This window comes from Odontomachus brunneus, unplaced genomic scaffold, assembly GCF_010583005.1.
Source record: "Odontomachus brunneus isolate Ranch 3 - 2012 unplaced genomic scaffold, Obru_v1 Obru_scaffold_143, whole genome shotgun sequence".
In the NCBI taxonomy this organism is placed as follows: domain Eukaryota; kingdom Metazoa; phylum Arthropoda; class Insecta; order Hymenoptera; family Formicidae; genus Odontomachus; species Odontomachus brunneus.
Window position 1 is genome coordinate 321,524 of NW_022639593.1, and position 17,621 is coordinate 339,144.

Sequence of the window (17,621 nt, forward strand, 5' to 3'; positions counted from 1 at the left end):
ATATATATATATATATATATATATATATATATATATATATATATATATATATATAGCATATAACCTCTAAAATATTCACAGCCAAATAATTTATTCACTATAATTATCAACAATTATACTAACCTTATCGTAATACTGTTAATCACAGTGTTAATAACACTGCTTATTAACACTGTTTATTAAGACTTCAGACTTCTTCAGACTTCAATGATTGGCTAAGTACACCTAACCATTAGTGACCCTACGCCATTGCTCCGACTTATGCTTCCATCGTATGTGTATCAATGTAGTTGGCGGAATATTCAAGTTGTATATCCAATTCGGCTTAAAAATTTCGCTAAAATCGAAAACAACTTTATATTATTATTGTTTAAGGCTAGTGTGAAGTAATCATTCCACTGCGAGAATCCTGCGTTGTGAACTTGTGTAATCAATAGATTACTCTTCTCTGAATAAAGTGAACATTCAAACAAAATGTGTCTTAGGTTTTTTTTTAGAGCCCCGCAGTCACATTGTTCCTCCGTGATAATATTTTTATCAAAAAGATGAGTGCTCGATCTGACATGAAAGGATCTCAGTCTCGCCATCAACGAAATGACGTCACGCTTTACAAATTTAAAGTTTTCAAACCACGGTTTGTTGGCTAGTTTAGTGATCTTCGCTCTGTATCGTCTGCCTTTGAAGATGAATTGACCTTTCAGTAAGTTATGCGCTAGTTTGTCAAATTCGGCTTTTAAGTTGGAGATGATGTCTCCACAGAAAAAATTTTTCCGCACTTTAGTATCCGACCTCTCAGCCGCGCTCTTGGCAAGTTTATCCGCCTCCTCGTTCCCATGGATGCCACAGTGAGCAGAGACCTAGACTAAGGTGACCTTCGTACCCATTCTATTAGCTCTGTTAAGCTGATCAATTATTCTAAGTAACAAAACGTTAGGTCTTCTTTTGGTAAAGGCATTCATGATTCCAACCAGTGAACAATGGAAGTCAGCAAATAATTACACTCCTCCTACCCGATTCGATTGCAAAGTCGATGGCCTTCATGATCGCGGTGGCTTCTACGTTCATAATAGAGCTGGAATATGAATATGGGCGAGAAACCGATAGCTGGAAATTACGTGAGTATATACCGAAGCCGGTTTTTCCGTTGCACTGCAAAGAACCATCTGTGTATATGATGTCATCCGCTTTTTTTCCGGCTAGGATGGAATTAGCTCTCTTGTTGACGCCAGCTAACGAGAGTTTTTTGGATCCATTATAATAAAAGTTACCCACTTTCTTTCTATATCTGCTCAAATCCTTGAAAGAAATAATATCCCAGATAGCACGATGAATTCTTTAAGTGTTCCTAAAGTTTTTTCCTTTCCTGAATTGTACTTCCTTAGGAATTCGTGGAAGAATACTATAAGAATGATTTAGGAAGTTACATGCACCATGATTGAAGTTTCTCAGAACTTCTTAAGCCGGTATTCATAGTCCGAACTTATTTTTAAGACCGCCTTAAGTTCGATCTTAAGACGCTATCTAGATTTTTTAGTCAAAAGATAGGCGGGATTTGAGCAAATTCTTAAAGGAGCATCTTGTACAAGATGATCTTATTTGAAAACGTCTTTACGTGATTCATAAATCTATCTAAGCATGGAATTAGGACTACCTTATTAGTCATGAATTCATAATCATTAAAGGCTATCTTATTTCATGTTCACACTGACAAATGAGACGATCTTCGCTAAGACATATCCGAAGATGTCTTAAGCAACATCTGACATTCTTGTTGCATCGCTTTGGTTAGGTTTGATAATGGATTTGGAAGATCCAAGAAATCTGGCGATACAAAACTTTTCAAGTGACGAAGAAGGAGTAGAAAATATAGTGAGGCGTGCTCCTAAGTGATATCTTCGTGATTTTCAAAATCCTTTAGAATTTTATAGTGAGATAGAATTTAAAAGAAGATTTCGGTTTTCCAAAACTTCAGTGTTGTTTGGGATTTTTCTTTTAATAGAGCAAGGACTTGCCAAAATAAACAATCGAGGTTTGCCAATATCTCCTATCATATAATTATTAACATGTTTACGATTTTATTCAACAGCAAGCTTTCAGTACGTAAATTACATATACATATATACACACATCCCAGGTAGCAAAAGTAGTTTTTTTGACGTCATTTTTATGTAATTTGATATCAAAATAACGTAAAATGACTACTTTTGCTACCTGGGATATATTTACACACATATATGCAATATAACATTAAATTATTAAACAAAATTTAGTATATATTAAATATATATTTTTTACAGCTTGTTTTAGGGGATATAATAACAATATCACAACCAACAATGTCACGAATTGTATTTAGAATGTCCATTTTATTAGCCAGCTATATTAACTGATATATAAAAATGTCATCATCAGAAGAATCATATTCTGAGAATAAACGATTATTTAAAGAACTTGGACGTGATAATGGAGGCATAGGCCTTCCTAATGCCCTCTTTCTGCAATAGATTGCACACATATTCGTCTAGTGCATACAAGACTTCAAAATATTGACGAAATTTTTAGAAATAGGAAAGAATACTTTTCTTTGAATGTTCAGGTACGTATATACCCGTTTGAATAATTTAATCTTACAAATGAGTAGTGCACCAATAACATGCTATGCTAAGTTGTTTGCAGAAAATCAAAATTACATTTAAAAAATGTAGATATACATATAAGTATGTGATTTCAAAGTTATGTGACGTTATAGAGAATTAAATAAATATATATATAAAAAAAAACTCTTATTTTCATTTTATTTTTTCTCTTTGTAGGTTGTTGTCGGGCCACGCACTGAAATTTTAGATATTGGTCCAGAATGGTCAGGTAGCCAGCATGATAGTCGCATCTTTCAAAATTCTCGCATATATATGCGATATAGGCAAGGTCAATTGGATGGAATGCTTGTTGGAGATGCTGGATATCTAGCATTACCTTCCTTACTCACGCTAATTAGTAATCCTACAACAGATAAAGAAATAAGGTTTGTTACATGTATATTTTACAAGTACAATTTAATTTAATTAAAACTACAATTAAAAAATTCTTATATAATAATAATGTTTTCTAATAATATATTTTTTATTTTAGTTATAATATAATTCATAGAAGAACAAGAATAATTGTAGAGAGAACGTTTGGTATATGGAAACGTAGATTTTCTTGTTTGTCAAAGGGGTTTACTACAAAATTGTCTACGTCTACAACAATCATTGTGGCATGTGCCACATTGTTCTTCATAATTTATCACTGATTTTTAATGATAAATTAGATAATGATAAAGAATTAGGACATGTAAATGATGAAGTTCCAGAGATCCAGCCTCACTGGCAGCCTGCAGATGGCTTTCTCGTAAGAAATGCTCTTGTCAAACGACTATTTCGATAAAATTTCCATTATTATATGCATATATAAATACGTTAGGTTTAAGTATATCTCATTAAATGTATATTATTTATCTAGGTATAGATATATATTAATCATATATAACATATATTTGTTGAACATATTTTTATTGTTACAAATTGTATTTTGTACTTTAAAAATGTACAGTATATCACATAACTGAAACATAATATAATTTTAAAAACAATTTTACAAAGTATTTTTCACATTTTTTGATACAAACATTGTTTATTAAAATAACATCTTATCATAAATATCTTTAGCAATAAAAACATATCTTTCAACTAAACACATTTTTTCTCTTTTGTCTATTTTGAATTTTCAATCTAGTTATAAATATATATGATATTATCAATAAATTGGTTTTATAATTTTAAATAAACACTATAGCATGTTTTGATTACACTTTTTATAAAAAAAGTTTTTAATAAGATTAAACAAAATTTTCATAATTTTTTATTACAAACATTTTTGGCAAGACAATATCTTTGAACTAAATATATATATATTTAGAAATTGTACTAAAATATTGCCGTATGGAAAACATACAATATTGCATATATGTAAACTTATATTATGTAACTTATTTAAACTTTCATTTAATAAAATAAATATTATAAAATAAAAAAGCGTACATTATACGTATTAATTAATATTTTCTTTATCTTTCGGACATTCTGTGATTCTAAGTTTTGTTCTACTAATTTGTATTTCTATCGTTTGTATTTCTTTCAAGTGTTGTAACTGCATACAATTCATTTCTCTCAAATATTCTTCTTTCATTTTAGATATATTTTCCTCGTGAATCTGTCTAATATGTGCTAATTCAGCTTCTTGATTCATTACCTGTTGTATACGCTGTATCTTTAATTTTTCTTCTGTGTCTAGCAATTCTGTTGTTTCTCTGTTCTTTTGTTTCGTTTTTTTTAAATATATTTGATGACTTTTCCGAAATATCACATAAAGTCGTAGATTTTTTTTTACTTCTTTTTGCGATAACAAATATGTCTGTAAAAAAATAAAATACTTTTATTGTGTACCTTATATAGAAATATTAATGCATATTAATATGCAAATATATAACATAAATATCTTGCAAAGTATTAATTTCTTTATTTGGAGATTCATTATTTTTGTCATTTATATTTGTAGAAGATTCGTCTTGTATTGTTACAGAACCATTTTCGTCTATATTTATAGAACATTCATTATCAACATCTAATATTTCTAAATTTTGAGTAGATATGGCATCAAATGTAACTTCACGCTTATCTAGAATGTATAGAAAAAATACAATTTATTACAATTCAAAAAATAGAATTATATTTTCAACAATTTCTGTGCTAATTAAAAAATTAGTTTCGTATATAACATTTATTTCTGCCTCTGTCATGTTGGATGAAAAGAAGATTGAAGCAGTCTTCATCAGGTGCAATATTTAGAATATCAGGGTCAACGGTTGCTTCTGTCTCTTCTGGTCCTCCACCAGTTGCCATATGAGCTTGTTTCTCTTTTGTCAATGCTTCTTTTTGGCTTTGTTTCAAATTGGTCCATAACTTTTTCAATTGTTGGACTGTTCTCTATTAAAATATTTTATATTATTACATGTTGAGGCACTATTAGTTGTAATTTTTACCTTTTCACAAATTAAAGTTGACTGATTGTATTTATAACAAATTTCGTTCCAGGCATATTCTTTGTCTTTCAATGTCGCTTTTCTTTATTTCTATTATATGTTTATATTGTTGCAAAATTTGCAGAAATACTTTTCTCTCCATGATTGTGTAGTGTTTACTCTTACTTTTAGGAGCTTTTTCTTTGCATGACATTCTGTAAACAAAATAATGATTTAATTACAAAAAGCTTTAAATTAATAATTTCAATTAAGAATAAAATATATTCCAAGGCTGTAAATAATTCAAAATTAAAATGATTAAATAAAACACAAATAGTCAGAGTTAGATGGTCATGCTTGTGTATTCGAAAATAGCTTATAAAACATACAAATAACGTTTCAAAATGTTAGGCCAACGTTCAGACCTTCTTCAGTTTTAACTAAGTTTAACTTAAGTCAAGTTTTACGTAAATGTATTTATAATATTAATTTCTTAGGTTACAATATTTTTACATATTTGATATATTAAAACGCACGCCAACTATTTTATAATAAAATGTCATGTAAGTGTTAGACCCACTGAAAATAACAATTCGTTGATATAATTTAAAATGTTCTGCAATTATTCGTTGTTTTATAATTGTAAAAGTGCGTTTCAGGAAAATCAGAAACTCAATAGCCATGTTCTAAATATTAGAAAAGTTTGATTGTTCGTTAAAGGTTATAAGGACTCGTATTTTAATTTTTAACTATTTACGTTTTATTTAATCGTTTTGATTTTTATATAAATAGGCTTTACTTACATCGTTAGCTACAATTTTCTTCTTTGACTGATTTATATTAAATTATTATAGCTGACTATTTGCTTTGTGTGTGAAACACTGGCATTGGAGAGTCATGGCTAATATAAAATTAGATGATATAACTTCATAAAATTGAATCTCAAATGCGATATTTTTATTGGTGAATCCAATGGAAATATTACGGAAACATAAATAAGCATTGTCTTAAATCCACCTTCGTACAAGTGATCTTATATAATTTTATATAAGAATTATTTAAATAAGAGTTTCTCGACAAAGATCACCTTATATCGCGACTATGAATTATATCATTTTTGAGATGATCTTAATTGAATAAGACAATCTTCAATGAGACGGCTTGAGCATTACCTTGAGCTTCGACTATGAATACCGGCCTTAGAGTATTCATATAGAATTACTTCAACTCAAAAAGATTTTCTTCGGATTTAATACATTTTATTGTATCCACACGAAAGAAAGATCAGAAACTTTGGCCGGGGATGCTGCTCTTGTGTGTATCTATAGATGTCTACTTTTAATGCCATATGAGATGAAAAACATCAGCCTCGGCTGGGATCGAACTCGGGTATTCCTGCTTGCCAGACAACCATCCTAACCACCCAACCACTCTATCCACTGAGCTATTCAAGACTTCATGTTTGTGACATCTATATATCTAGTGAAAAATGATTCGTTGATTGACATCAAAATGATATCAAATTGACGTCGGTTTGACGATTTCAACGTCTAATTGATGTCATTTTGACGTCAATCAACGAATCATTTTTCGCTGGATACTATACTGTTATAACTGTTATACTGTTATATATACTGTTCTAACTGAGCTTTAAATGTAAGTAAAGCGCAAATATGTAATTCAGAATCCAAAAATAAATGGCTTTCAAATATGTAATTCAAATATGTAATTCAAATATGTAATTCAAAATCCAAAAATAAATGGCTTTCAAATAATGTGATTGAATTTGTTAGAACTATATATGAATTTTAGAAACATGAATACAAATTAAAGAATAAAATATACTTTGCATAAATATATTTATTATTGATACAAGTGAAAATTTTATATATCAAAAATTATTTTAACATCAATTCCCTCTCTTTGTCCTATTATATAAAACTATATAGTTAATTCCACAAAATATAAATAACTGCGAATAACAATAAATTAAACAATTTATATGTAAATATGTAAATTAATTATTATACACCCTTATAGAAATATCATACTAAGAATCATTGATAATTACTTATTATCCAGTATTTTTAATACTGAAAATAAGTAATTATCAATGATTCTTAGTATGATATTTCTATAAGAGCACTCACTGGCATGTACTGAATATAGGCGCAAAAAGTAATTGCTATAAACAAAACATTTGTAAGGGCTAAGGCAGATGAATGAGACATAAGCGTCATAGTCGTAGATTAAAATAAAACAGAGAAAAACGTAAACGTAAATCATGAAAGGCTATTAGCCTTACGCTTACGTTTTTCTCTGCCTTACTTTACGTCTACGATTACGACGCTTACGTCTCGTTTTCTATTTTAGCCCTAATTCCTCATGAATTCTCAAAATGTTCTAGGAATTAAGTTGCGAAGTATTCGCTATAATGAAGTCCTAAGGAATATTTCAAGACGAACTTACTGTAGTTAATTCTTCAAGAATTCTTCAGGTATTCATTTTTCTAATTCTATATCTATTCTTTAAAATGAATTCTCTAGGAACTTCTGTTCATCTCTATGCTATCTGAGATTCACTTTTGGCTCTGAGAATTTCAAATTTACTGGGAACGCAAGGTGACCAGTTAACCTTAGGTGTTCTATCTTCTTGATTATTTCCTTATATTTGGAAAGAACGTTATCCGATCTAGCTTTGATCTCATTGCTAATTTCCATATCATCTCCGCAGTTTTCCGCAGTGACGTTAGGGAGAGGAGGAGAGTGGGAGATACGAGACTTAAAAGAGCGGGAAAAGTTGGGGTTCAGATCCACTATATTTTGGATGGCAATTCTCGTTACGCCAAAGAGCCTGCGTATCACCAAAGGCCATTCACCGCATTGATCCAGTAAACTATTAGTCGGTGTCGTGCGCATAAAAGCTAGAATGCACCTTAAGGATGCAAATTGAATCCTATCTAACTTGATCGTTAGATTGGGAGAAAGTCCCAGCAGAGGTAACCCTCCGTAGTTTAGGACGGACCTAATTAAACCTTTATGTGCGGATGCGAGCCCCATTTCACTCCAGAAATGGCTTTGAGAATATTAACTTTGAGATTACAGGATTTGGTAAGTGTAGCTATCTGATTTTTCTATGACAATTTGTGACCAAAGATAACACCCAGAAACTTGGCTTTGTCAGAGATTTCAATTATCTCTCCTTTGTAGCTGATTTTGATATTCAACAAGTTGTATCTTTTCTTAGTTGTCGAAAATCTAGCCATTTTATCAAACACACAAAGCTTGGTTTTGGCCATTGACAGAGTAAGGTCAAGTGCTTCCCTTATAGAAATATCTAAGAAACTACTAAGAATCATTGATAATTACTTATTATCCAGTATTTTTAATACTGAAAATAAGTAATTATCAATGATTCTTAGTATGATATTTCTATAAGGGTTGTAAATTATTATCTAAAATACTTAGATTAAAATTTAGTTTAGTACAAATTTTCTCTAACAATTTGTGTTTGCAAAAAATAACTATGTCATCCCTTATAGAAATATCATACTAAGAATCATTGATAATTACTTATTTTTAATACTAAAAATAAGTAATTATCAATGATTCTTAGTATGATATTTCTATAAGGGATCCGCATACGCTAGGATCTTAATTCCTTTTTCTAGGCCGAAACTCACACCCGCCGTATATAGACAGTACAACAGAGGACTAAGCACCAAGCCTTGTGATAAACCGATAGAGCACTTCCTAGTGCCGAGATTGTTACCTCCATGGAAACCGATTATCTCTCTGTTTATGAGTAACTAATAGATGATTCAAATCATGTTGGCGGGAAATCCCATATAGGTAAGCAGACAACCTAATTTCAGAGGGTTGACATTGTCAAATGCTTCTTTTATATCCAGAAACAAGGCTTCTACCTTTTGATTTTTCTCAAATGAGTTCGTGACAAATTGTTTAAGATCAAGAATGTTGTGTGCACAACCTCTATCCGCTCTAAAACTACGTTGAAAGGAGGGAAGAATCTTATTGTTCTCTGTCCACCATTCCAGCCTATGATACAAGATTTTTTCAAATAACTTCATAATATTATTTGCCAGTAAAATTGGGCGAAAGTCGAGACCCCCACCCTTCGGAATAAGTATTATAAAGAATCCTTTATACGAAGCCGGAATTCTACTTCTACTAAGAAATTCATTGAAGAAATCACAGATGATATCTAGGACTACTGCAGGAAATCTTTTTATTATATTCCACGTGATGAGATCAGGACCTGGGGCCGTTTTTTTATTAGAGAGCATTATGAATGCCGCAAGGAACTTTTTTCTCTCAATCTTGTTTTTAAGGTCCGAGATGTTTTTAAGGTCCGAGATGTTTTACCGAGATTTTTTACCGAGATGTTTTTAAGGTCCGTCTTCAAGGATCAGGTTTTAGTTTGAACCTTGTTCTGAAACGGTAAGGCAGAATTGATCACAAAACTATGATTTACTGGATATGAAAAAATCAAGGGTACCGCCGCGTGAAAACTATTCTCAATTTCTGTAGAAGATCCTGTCGCGTGAGACTTATTAAAATTATCTATTCTTCTGTTTCTTTTGAACACTTTAACAATGTTCCAGGTTTTCCTGCTGTCATCCAAATTAAAGAGAGCCACAAAAGTCATTAAATTTTCGATTTCTGATCTTCCTAAATTTTTTTTTGGTAAGTCTGCAATCTAGTTGATGTTCTCTCAAATTGTCTGAATTTGGAGCTGATTTAAATTTCTTATACTCGGAAATCTTATTCTTGACAATGTTTGAACACTCACTATCCCACCACGGAGAAGGAGGTCTTCTGGAAGTTGTAGGGTAGCTCGATATTTTGGCTCCCGCTTGAAGGAGAGATTTCTTAACGTGTGTTAAGAATTTTTCGTATGTAGAAATCAGTTGCGATGAGTCTTTAAGAGAAGACGGAAGAACCATTTGAGAGGAGTACAATTCTATCCTATCCACGAAGACGTCCCAGTTAACTTTGCTGAGAACGAAGTGAAGCCTAGACTCAATCTTACTAGGAGGAAGGAAATTACATGAGATTAGTATGGGGAAATGGTCACTTCCGTGTTTTTCTTCTAGAACTGATCAATCTAAAATAGGAGCCAGTGAGCTGGAAACAATGGTAAGATCGGATGCATTTCTGAAACCCTCATCGAGTGAGGTCCATGTGGCCGATCATTCATTATAATTAAGATAAACCGAAATTGTAGAAAGCTCCTTTTAAATAGATTAACTAATAATAAGATTTGAAAGAAGGCATGTAAGGAGCAAGCACGGATGTCTTAGTGCTATTTGATACTAATATTACTTTTTTAATATTAATATGATAGTGTGAGGATAATATATAGGTGGATAGGCGGAAGAATATGCTATCTCTCTCGTGTATAATAACATCTCTTAGGAGATCGACTCTTTCTTTCTTTCTCTCTCGACTTATATCTTAGAGAATTTATAAACATTGTGTTGCGAGATTACTGTCGAAGCCTCGGGGGCCGAATGGAAAGGCGTCTCGCCCGAAAAGTGGGGAGGTTCCAGGTTCGAGTCTTGGCGGAGGCAGTTTTTTCGCAACATATATGAATCTATTTGACTCATCGGTTTAATGAGGTTTTAAGAATATAAATATATATATAATAATTGGGACTCAAGTATCGGTCTAAGTAGGATGGAAGGTTGATTGGCTGCGTACGATAATCGAAGAAATTTCGATATGTGCGTTTAACATGCTGGACATATTATCCTCCCACTATCATATTAATATTAAAAAAGTAATATTAGTATCTTATAGTACTAAGACGTGCTTGCTCCTTACATGCCTTCTTTCAAATCTTACTATTAGTTAATCATTATAATTAAGTTAAGATTAAGAATCGAATTAGCTATGATATTACTCGTAGAATTGGGATGAGCCGAAATAGGACCCCAGGAGTGGTGGCTTTCGTTGAAGTCTCCACAAATGATGACTACTCTGAATGATCCATAAACGCCAGGATCCAGGAAAAGATATCATACTGGATGAGTTAGAGGATCTCTTAAGGGACGAACCTTTCCTTCCTCCCGATATTGATACATGGTTTCCTGAATACAGCGGAATTATTAGTTACATGACCTGAGATTATAGGAGCAAATGTACCCTTACGGAGATTCCTACAGTCTTCACTTGGAGGGGAAGCAGAAAAAGAAGTATTTACCGATAGACTAGAGGCGCGTTTATCATCTGTCAGAGCAGAGAAGTGCTTCTGATAGGCATCCGTGTGTCTGTTAGGAGAGGGCTCTGTATTGAGGACAGAGCTGAATGAAGAAAGGAAGTCAGGAGCAAACATATGCAATTAGGAATCGAAGGATTGTTGACTGTGGCTGCGTTCGCTTCGCGTTCACAAGATTTTAGCTTATATTCATAATCGCACTCGCAGTGGGAAGGTTCACCCAATGACTATACTCCGTTAGAAAAGTAAGGACATATTTATTAGGAGTACAAATGGTGTGTGTGTCGCGTGTGTATGTGTTAGAGTCGTTTTCTCGTCATGGTTCCGCCCCAGGGCCGGATCCGTGGAAGTAGCCTTGATTTCCTGATGGTCCCGGGTAGCGTTGGCTTCTTCGGGGAGCCGCCGTGAACTCGAAACTTCTCTGGTCGTGGGAGCTTACGTGGTAACACTAGGCGTCTGGCGACGTTAGTGCGGGGATCCGGATTCTTTGGTGCCGTCGGGATCCTGGCGGCGCCCGGTAGGAGTACCGGCTTCGTAGGCGAGGTCTGCGTCGCCCGGTGAGCCTGTGCCGGTGAAGATACCATCTCTTGTGGAAACGAATACCGGGGTGAGAGCGGTCGGCGGGCTCTCACGTCCCAGGTCGTAAGCTTCTCCAATGGTGGTCGGGTGCGCCTAACCGAAGAGAGGCACAAAGGTACCAGCCTCCATGGCCGGAGCGTCTCTCCGAGCTCTCTGTTCCATCTTGGTCCCTTGTTGTCCCTTGTCGACGAAAGCAGCCCTTGCGATGCCCCTGTCCGTGGCCGCTTCCGAGGTGAAGGCGTTCGGGGTAGCCGCGTCGGAGAAGGCGTCGTCGGCAGGGAGGACTAGGAGGAAGCCGGCGAGTTGGGTACCGGGCTCACAGTTTCCTTGGCCGCATCATCCTCGCTATCAGTACCAAACAGCTCGCGATATTTCTCGCGGAGCGATAATCGGGCTAATTTGCGTGCCTCACCCTGAGGCCGTTCCTTGGCAGGCTTCAGGTTGCTGCCTGAGACCCGTATGGCGTGGATAGTTCTCTCCTCGTAGGAGGGTTGACTTCAAGTTCGCCTTTGCTCTATCTTGAGGTTGCTTGATCTTTTGAGATCGTTCCTCTGTCGAAGTCGAAAGCGGAGTCTGCCCATCTGGCTATTTCGCCCGCTATTTATACTCCGTTTCCTTGTTAGGGTTTGCTATCTGTGAGCTTTAAATTTCCTCGAAAATCGCGAGGTTCGCGGTTCTCGGAATTTGGTGCAGGTCTTGCGCTTCCGCGAGTTCGTCGCGGGCTCGCGCTTATCGCTGTCCCGCCACGTTTCTCAGAAACGCGTCGTGAGTCTCGTGTTTCCTGGAAGGACGGTGCGTAAGGTACACTTCGCAAACGGCCTTTTAAATGGAAGCGATGCACCTTGCGTGGAGTCTCGCTTTCTGAGACGCCACATTGACTATGATTGTTCGGAGAGAAGGAATCATACCAATGTGAAGGGATGTCATTGCCATACCTCTTTAAGAAGTTTCTTGCATGCTGGTTGCTAACATCTAGTTTAGCCATGATCAATTTCGTCTTTTTGTTCTCTAGGAAGATCGGGCAAGAGAAGTCATTTGCAGCGTGTTCAAAATTCACAGATTTCCTGCGAGCACAGTTTATGCATTTACGAGTGGTCGCTTTGTAAAGCCCCTCCTGATGGTCTGTACCCGCACATTTGACACAGACAGCTGGCGATGACTTACTGCGACATTGTTCACTGACGTGGCCGAATCTCTGACAGTGTAAGCACTTAACAGCTTTCTGTACATAGGATTTTAAACGAATCACTTTACCAAAGTACGAGTTTCTGTCAGGATAGACACTGCCTTCAAAAGTAATAATAAAAGTAGACTTTTCCATTTTGTTGAATCTAGTGTTGCCAGGAGAATCACTTAGTGCCTTTTTGGAGACATTTTTTGCTGATACTACTCTAGGCCAAGGACCCATTCAGCTAGGAGGAACTTTCAGGGCCTCGATAATATTCTTTGGTGATTCTAAAGCCTCTAAATCCCATGTGATAAACATTCTTTGAATCTTGTAATTGGGCACATAGGTCACCCAGCTAGAATTCTTGAAAAGATTTTCGCGACAGGTGAAAAACTTACCAATTATTGCGTTGGCCGTTTCTCTTTTGTCAAATTTGATCGAGAATTTATGAGATCCGATGCTTTTCAACTCCAAAGATTCGTTCCACAAAGGTCCGATAATCTTAAGGGTCCTTTTGCTCATTTTGATTTCATTCACCTGAGGCAGGTCAGAATCTTTGATAGCGTTTTTGGCTGGACCAAATCCTTCAATGCGAACTTCAAATGGGTCCCTATGCGACACCGGGTATTTGTTTTCCGTGAGTTTGAGTAAATGAAGCGGGATATCCTTTAATGCTTTCTTACGAGTTCCGTGAGTTTCAGAATTTTCACTTTGCGGAATGACATTCCTCACACTGAGATTGGGCTCACAAGGAAACGGTCGGGGGCATCCCTCACCGAATTTGATGAGCATTGGATATGTTGTAGAGCATCAAAAAACATTAGACACGTATTTATTTTTATGTGCTTATCTCGAGGTTTAGGGGTTGAAACCACCCCTTGAAAAAAACGGACTTTTTCATTTTTATTTAATATTTCCTAAAATATGAGGTATATGAAAAAATATTTCAGACAAAAGTTTTACAGTATCTTATGCCCTTTCCATCGGTCTATTCAAATTTTTTAAAATGCAATATTTCACCCCCCCCCTCCCTCTCCCCTTCGTCACCTTTGCAAATTTTTAAGTTTTTGTAAGGACAAAAATTAAAAAGCATTTCATGCCAAATCCATCGATATATAATAATAGTATGGTTCCTCGATTCAATTCTTGGCAAAACTACATGACTGATAACTTCGCGTTATAGGCACCGCGTTGTGCGAGTAGGTAAGTACTGTACGTTGCGTTGGATTACTTCTCTTCACTTGCGCTATGTTTTATAACTACTTGCGCATATTTTCTCATATTACAAGATAAAAACGAATTAATTCTAATCATATGATATGTAATATACGAAATAAAGACGTAAGCAGAGATAAACAACAGTAAGCATATATAACAACAGTAGCAAATGTGCGCGGCGTCGCAATTTGTACAGAAGTTTTCAATGTATATTAAATATGTTTACTGCAAAGTAAATTGATACAAGATCAAGGCAGGTTAAAATAAAATTGTAATGCATGAAATAAAAGAAACACATATTCTATTACTTTTGCAAGAGAGAGAAAGCGTGTAATGTGAATATACAATATATAATTACTAATTGCTAAAGATAACAGAGAACTCCGGATAAATTATGGAATAGTAATATAAGGAAACAAAGTAGAAAGGAATAATAAATTGTAGTAGAACAATATTTGACAATAATATTTATTTAACAATATATTTTAAAGCAACAGTACAGAATTTGCATATGAACGGATAATGTATTATATTTATTGCACATATTCGTTACAAAGATGATGATCATGGAAAAAATGTGTAATACAAAGCGATTTTTTACACCAAGAACAAGTAATTATGGCAGTTTCGCCACAAATATCGCAATTTACTTTCGAATCCCTTTGGAAACAAAATTCAACCGGTGTTTGAAACTCTGTTGGTCTAATCTCTACATATCCACTTTTAAACCATGCATATCGAAATAAACTTTGAAACCTAGGCGACGAGAATTGATGGTGCGTTAATGATTGTAATTTCAAAATATTATTTCTAGTATGAAGTTCAATTGCAAGATTTAACAATAAAACAGTATCAGAAAAATGTCTAATAAAATTTTTCCATAATCGGAAGCCGTATACATCTAATGGCTGTATTTGTCCTGTTGTACCGGCTGGAATTGTTAGAAAAACAATATCTGTTGCATAATCTGTTCTAGTTTCCGCTATTATGTTGGGACAATGCCCACTCCAAGAATCTAATAATAATACAGATTGTGGCCCAACATTCGGAAAAAATACTTCTTTCAACCAGGTTTTTACATGATTTGACGTTAATTTTCCTGATGTAGAAGCCGTAACAAAAATATTAGGCGCTTTGAACATAGTTTCCTGTACTCTAGGACCAAATGTTCCTGTTACTTCCTTTAAAACAATGAAAAGCGGAGACAATAATCTACCATCCGCTGAAATTGTCGGCTGTATAGTATAACTATGCGTAGTTGCTGATATGGACTGTACTACAGATTCTATCTTTTTTGTGCCTTTATGTGATAACGTACGACCGGAATGAAATTCTAACTGAAATCCGCTCTGATCAGAATTATAAATATTTTCTAATCCATATCTACCAATGTAATATTTTACGTTTTCAATAAATGTATTGCATTTATTTTCAAAATTTGATTTTGATAATAAGGATTTTTTCGTGACAAATTTGGTTATTTTCCGAGACACAATATTATATGCAATTTTGAATCTTTTTACCCACGTCATTGAAGCTTTGAATTTGTCCACATTTTCTTCTTCTTGCGCTCGAGATGCCCATCGAGCGATGTCAATGTCATGAATAATCATTCCTTTTTCAAGTGCTTCATTGAAGCGATTTAGTGTGTATTGAGATATCCTTTTTAATTTTTCTGTTCTACTACCGCCTTCATTTACTTGGTTGTCCCACCGTCGTAATTGTCGTATAGATGTTACCTTTCTAAATCTTCTTTTAACTCCTTCAAGCGATCTTGCTCCTGTTTTACCGCTCTTCCAATAATCTATTGCTTGTTTTTTATAGTCATGTGATATACTTGCTTCAACGGAAGCGCAAATAACTTCTTCTGGAAGATATTCTTGCCCTTCATTTTCTTGTAATAAATCAACATTTTCTGCTTCTGGAACTTCATATGTATTGTAAAAATCTAAAGTATCCTCCTGTTCTATTTCAAATTCATTATCATTTTCTACTTCTCTCAACATATATTCAATCTTCTCGTTCATTTCAATTTCCTTTAGAGTTATTGGACTTTGTGGAGGATTAAGAACATTGAAAGTTGCATAAAGCAACGTAATAACGTTCAAGGCATTAAATTGCATCATTCTGATAAAAAATATTAAAATAAAGTATGTCTTTTGAACTGTGATTATATAAAAAAAAAATATATACTTTATAATAAATGCAGTGGTCTTCTGTTAGTTCTAATGCCGCTTCTTTTGCTTCTCTTTGTTGATACCAAAAATATGTAGTGAATCTAAAATAAATCAATGTCGTGATAATGGAGAAACAGCTTTATAAAAGATATAGAGAGATAGATCACATAGGTGTTATGAAATTTTAAATAAACAAAAAAATAAAATTTATCAACTTATAACAATTTTAGTAGTACCTTTTAAATATTCGTCGAAACATCAATCACAACATTTTATTAGCAAATGATTCTTTAGATACAAAGTCAGAGAATTACGTAAAAAGTGATAGAAAATGATGAGTTACAATAATACAATACTTTAATTACACATGGCACACATGTATGTGTATCCAAAATTAATAACTATAATTATAATTGCACAATTATCACAACGCACAACTCTTTACTTTGTCAACTCACGAGTTAAAATGTCAGTCTTCCGGTACAACGGACATTTATATAGTGGCTATATGGTATGTATATACAATCTATTTTTACCAATGACGATCGCATGATTCTATTCCTGAACGTCGTTTGGCACGACGTTTGCGATCTTCAAAACAACAATATACAGGGTGACTCATTTTAATTAATGCACTCAAATATCTCAAAACCTGTAAGTTTTAGAAGGAAACGTTTTAGACAAAAGTTGTATGGTTTAAGGGGGACATAGATTCCAATGTGAGTCATGTGGTAGATGTCGTTTTCAAGAAATTTTAAAGGTAACGAATTTCTTAAATGAAACTCGGATATTTTTATCGACGACTGTACTTCAGATATATTCTTAAGTGATTAAGCATATATGTAAGAAAATATTTCATATACCATCTGTGCAGTGCAAAAACAAGGTCAACTAGTGCGTCATAGTTTTTCAGTAACAATATTAAGTCACTCATATTAATATATTTTGCAATCATTTTCCGCATAGAAACAGAATCATGTGATCGTGATTAGTAAAAATAGAATCATTCGATTGTATTACGTTCTATATAGCCGACGCCGCGCACAATTGCTACTGTTGTTACATAAGCATATTTATCTCTGCTTACGTCTTTATTTCGTATATATATTACATATCATATAATTAGAATTAATTCGTTTTTATCTTGTAATATGAGAAAATATGCGCAAGTATAAAACAT

At 34.1% G+C, this 17,621-nt stretch overlaps 1 protein-coding gene and 2 pseudogenes across 1 annotated transcript; 1 reads left to right on the top strand and 2 right to left on the bottom strand.

The window, feature by feature from the left end:
* Positions 1–1,797: 1,797 nt before the first annotated feature.
* LOC116850358 lies at positions 1,798–3,426 on the top strand (annotated as a pseudogene).
* Positions 3,427–4,460: 1,034 nt separating this feature from the next.
* On the bottom strand, positions 4,461–8,118 carry LOC116850359 (annotated as a pseudogene).
* A 6,651-nt stretch (positions 8,119–14,769) lies between these two features.
* On the bottom strand, positions 14,770–17,539 carry LOC116850351. Its single transcript, XM_032828545.1, has 2 exons — positions 16,678–17,539; positions 14,770–16,542 (listed from the first exon to the last, which is right to left on the bottom strand). Exon 2 carries the CDS (start codon positions 16,388–16,390, stop codon positions 14,798–14,800), a length of 1,593 nt encoding a protein of 530 aa, XP_032684436.1. The 5' UTR covers positions 16,391–16,542; positions 16,678–17,539; the 3' UTR covers positions 14,770–14,797.
* Between the last annotated feature and the right edge of the window lie 82 nt (positions 17,540–17,621).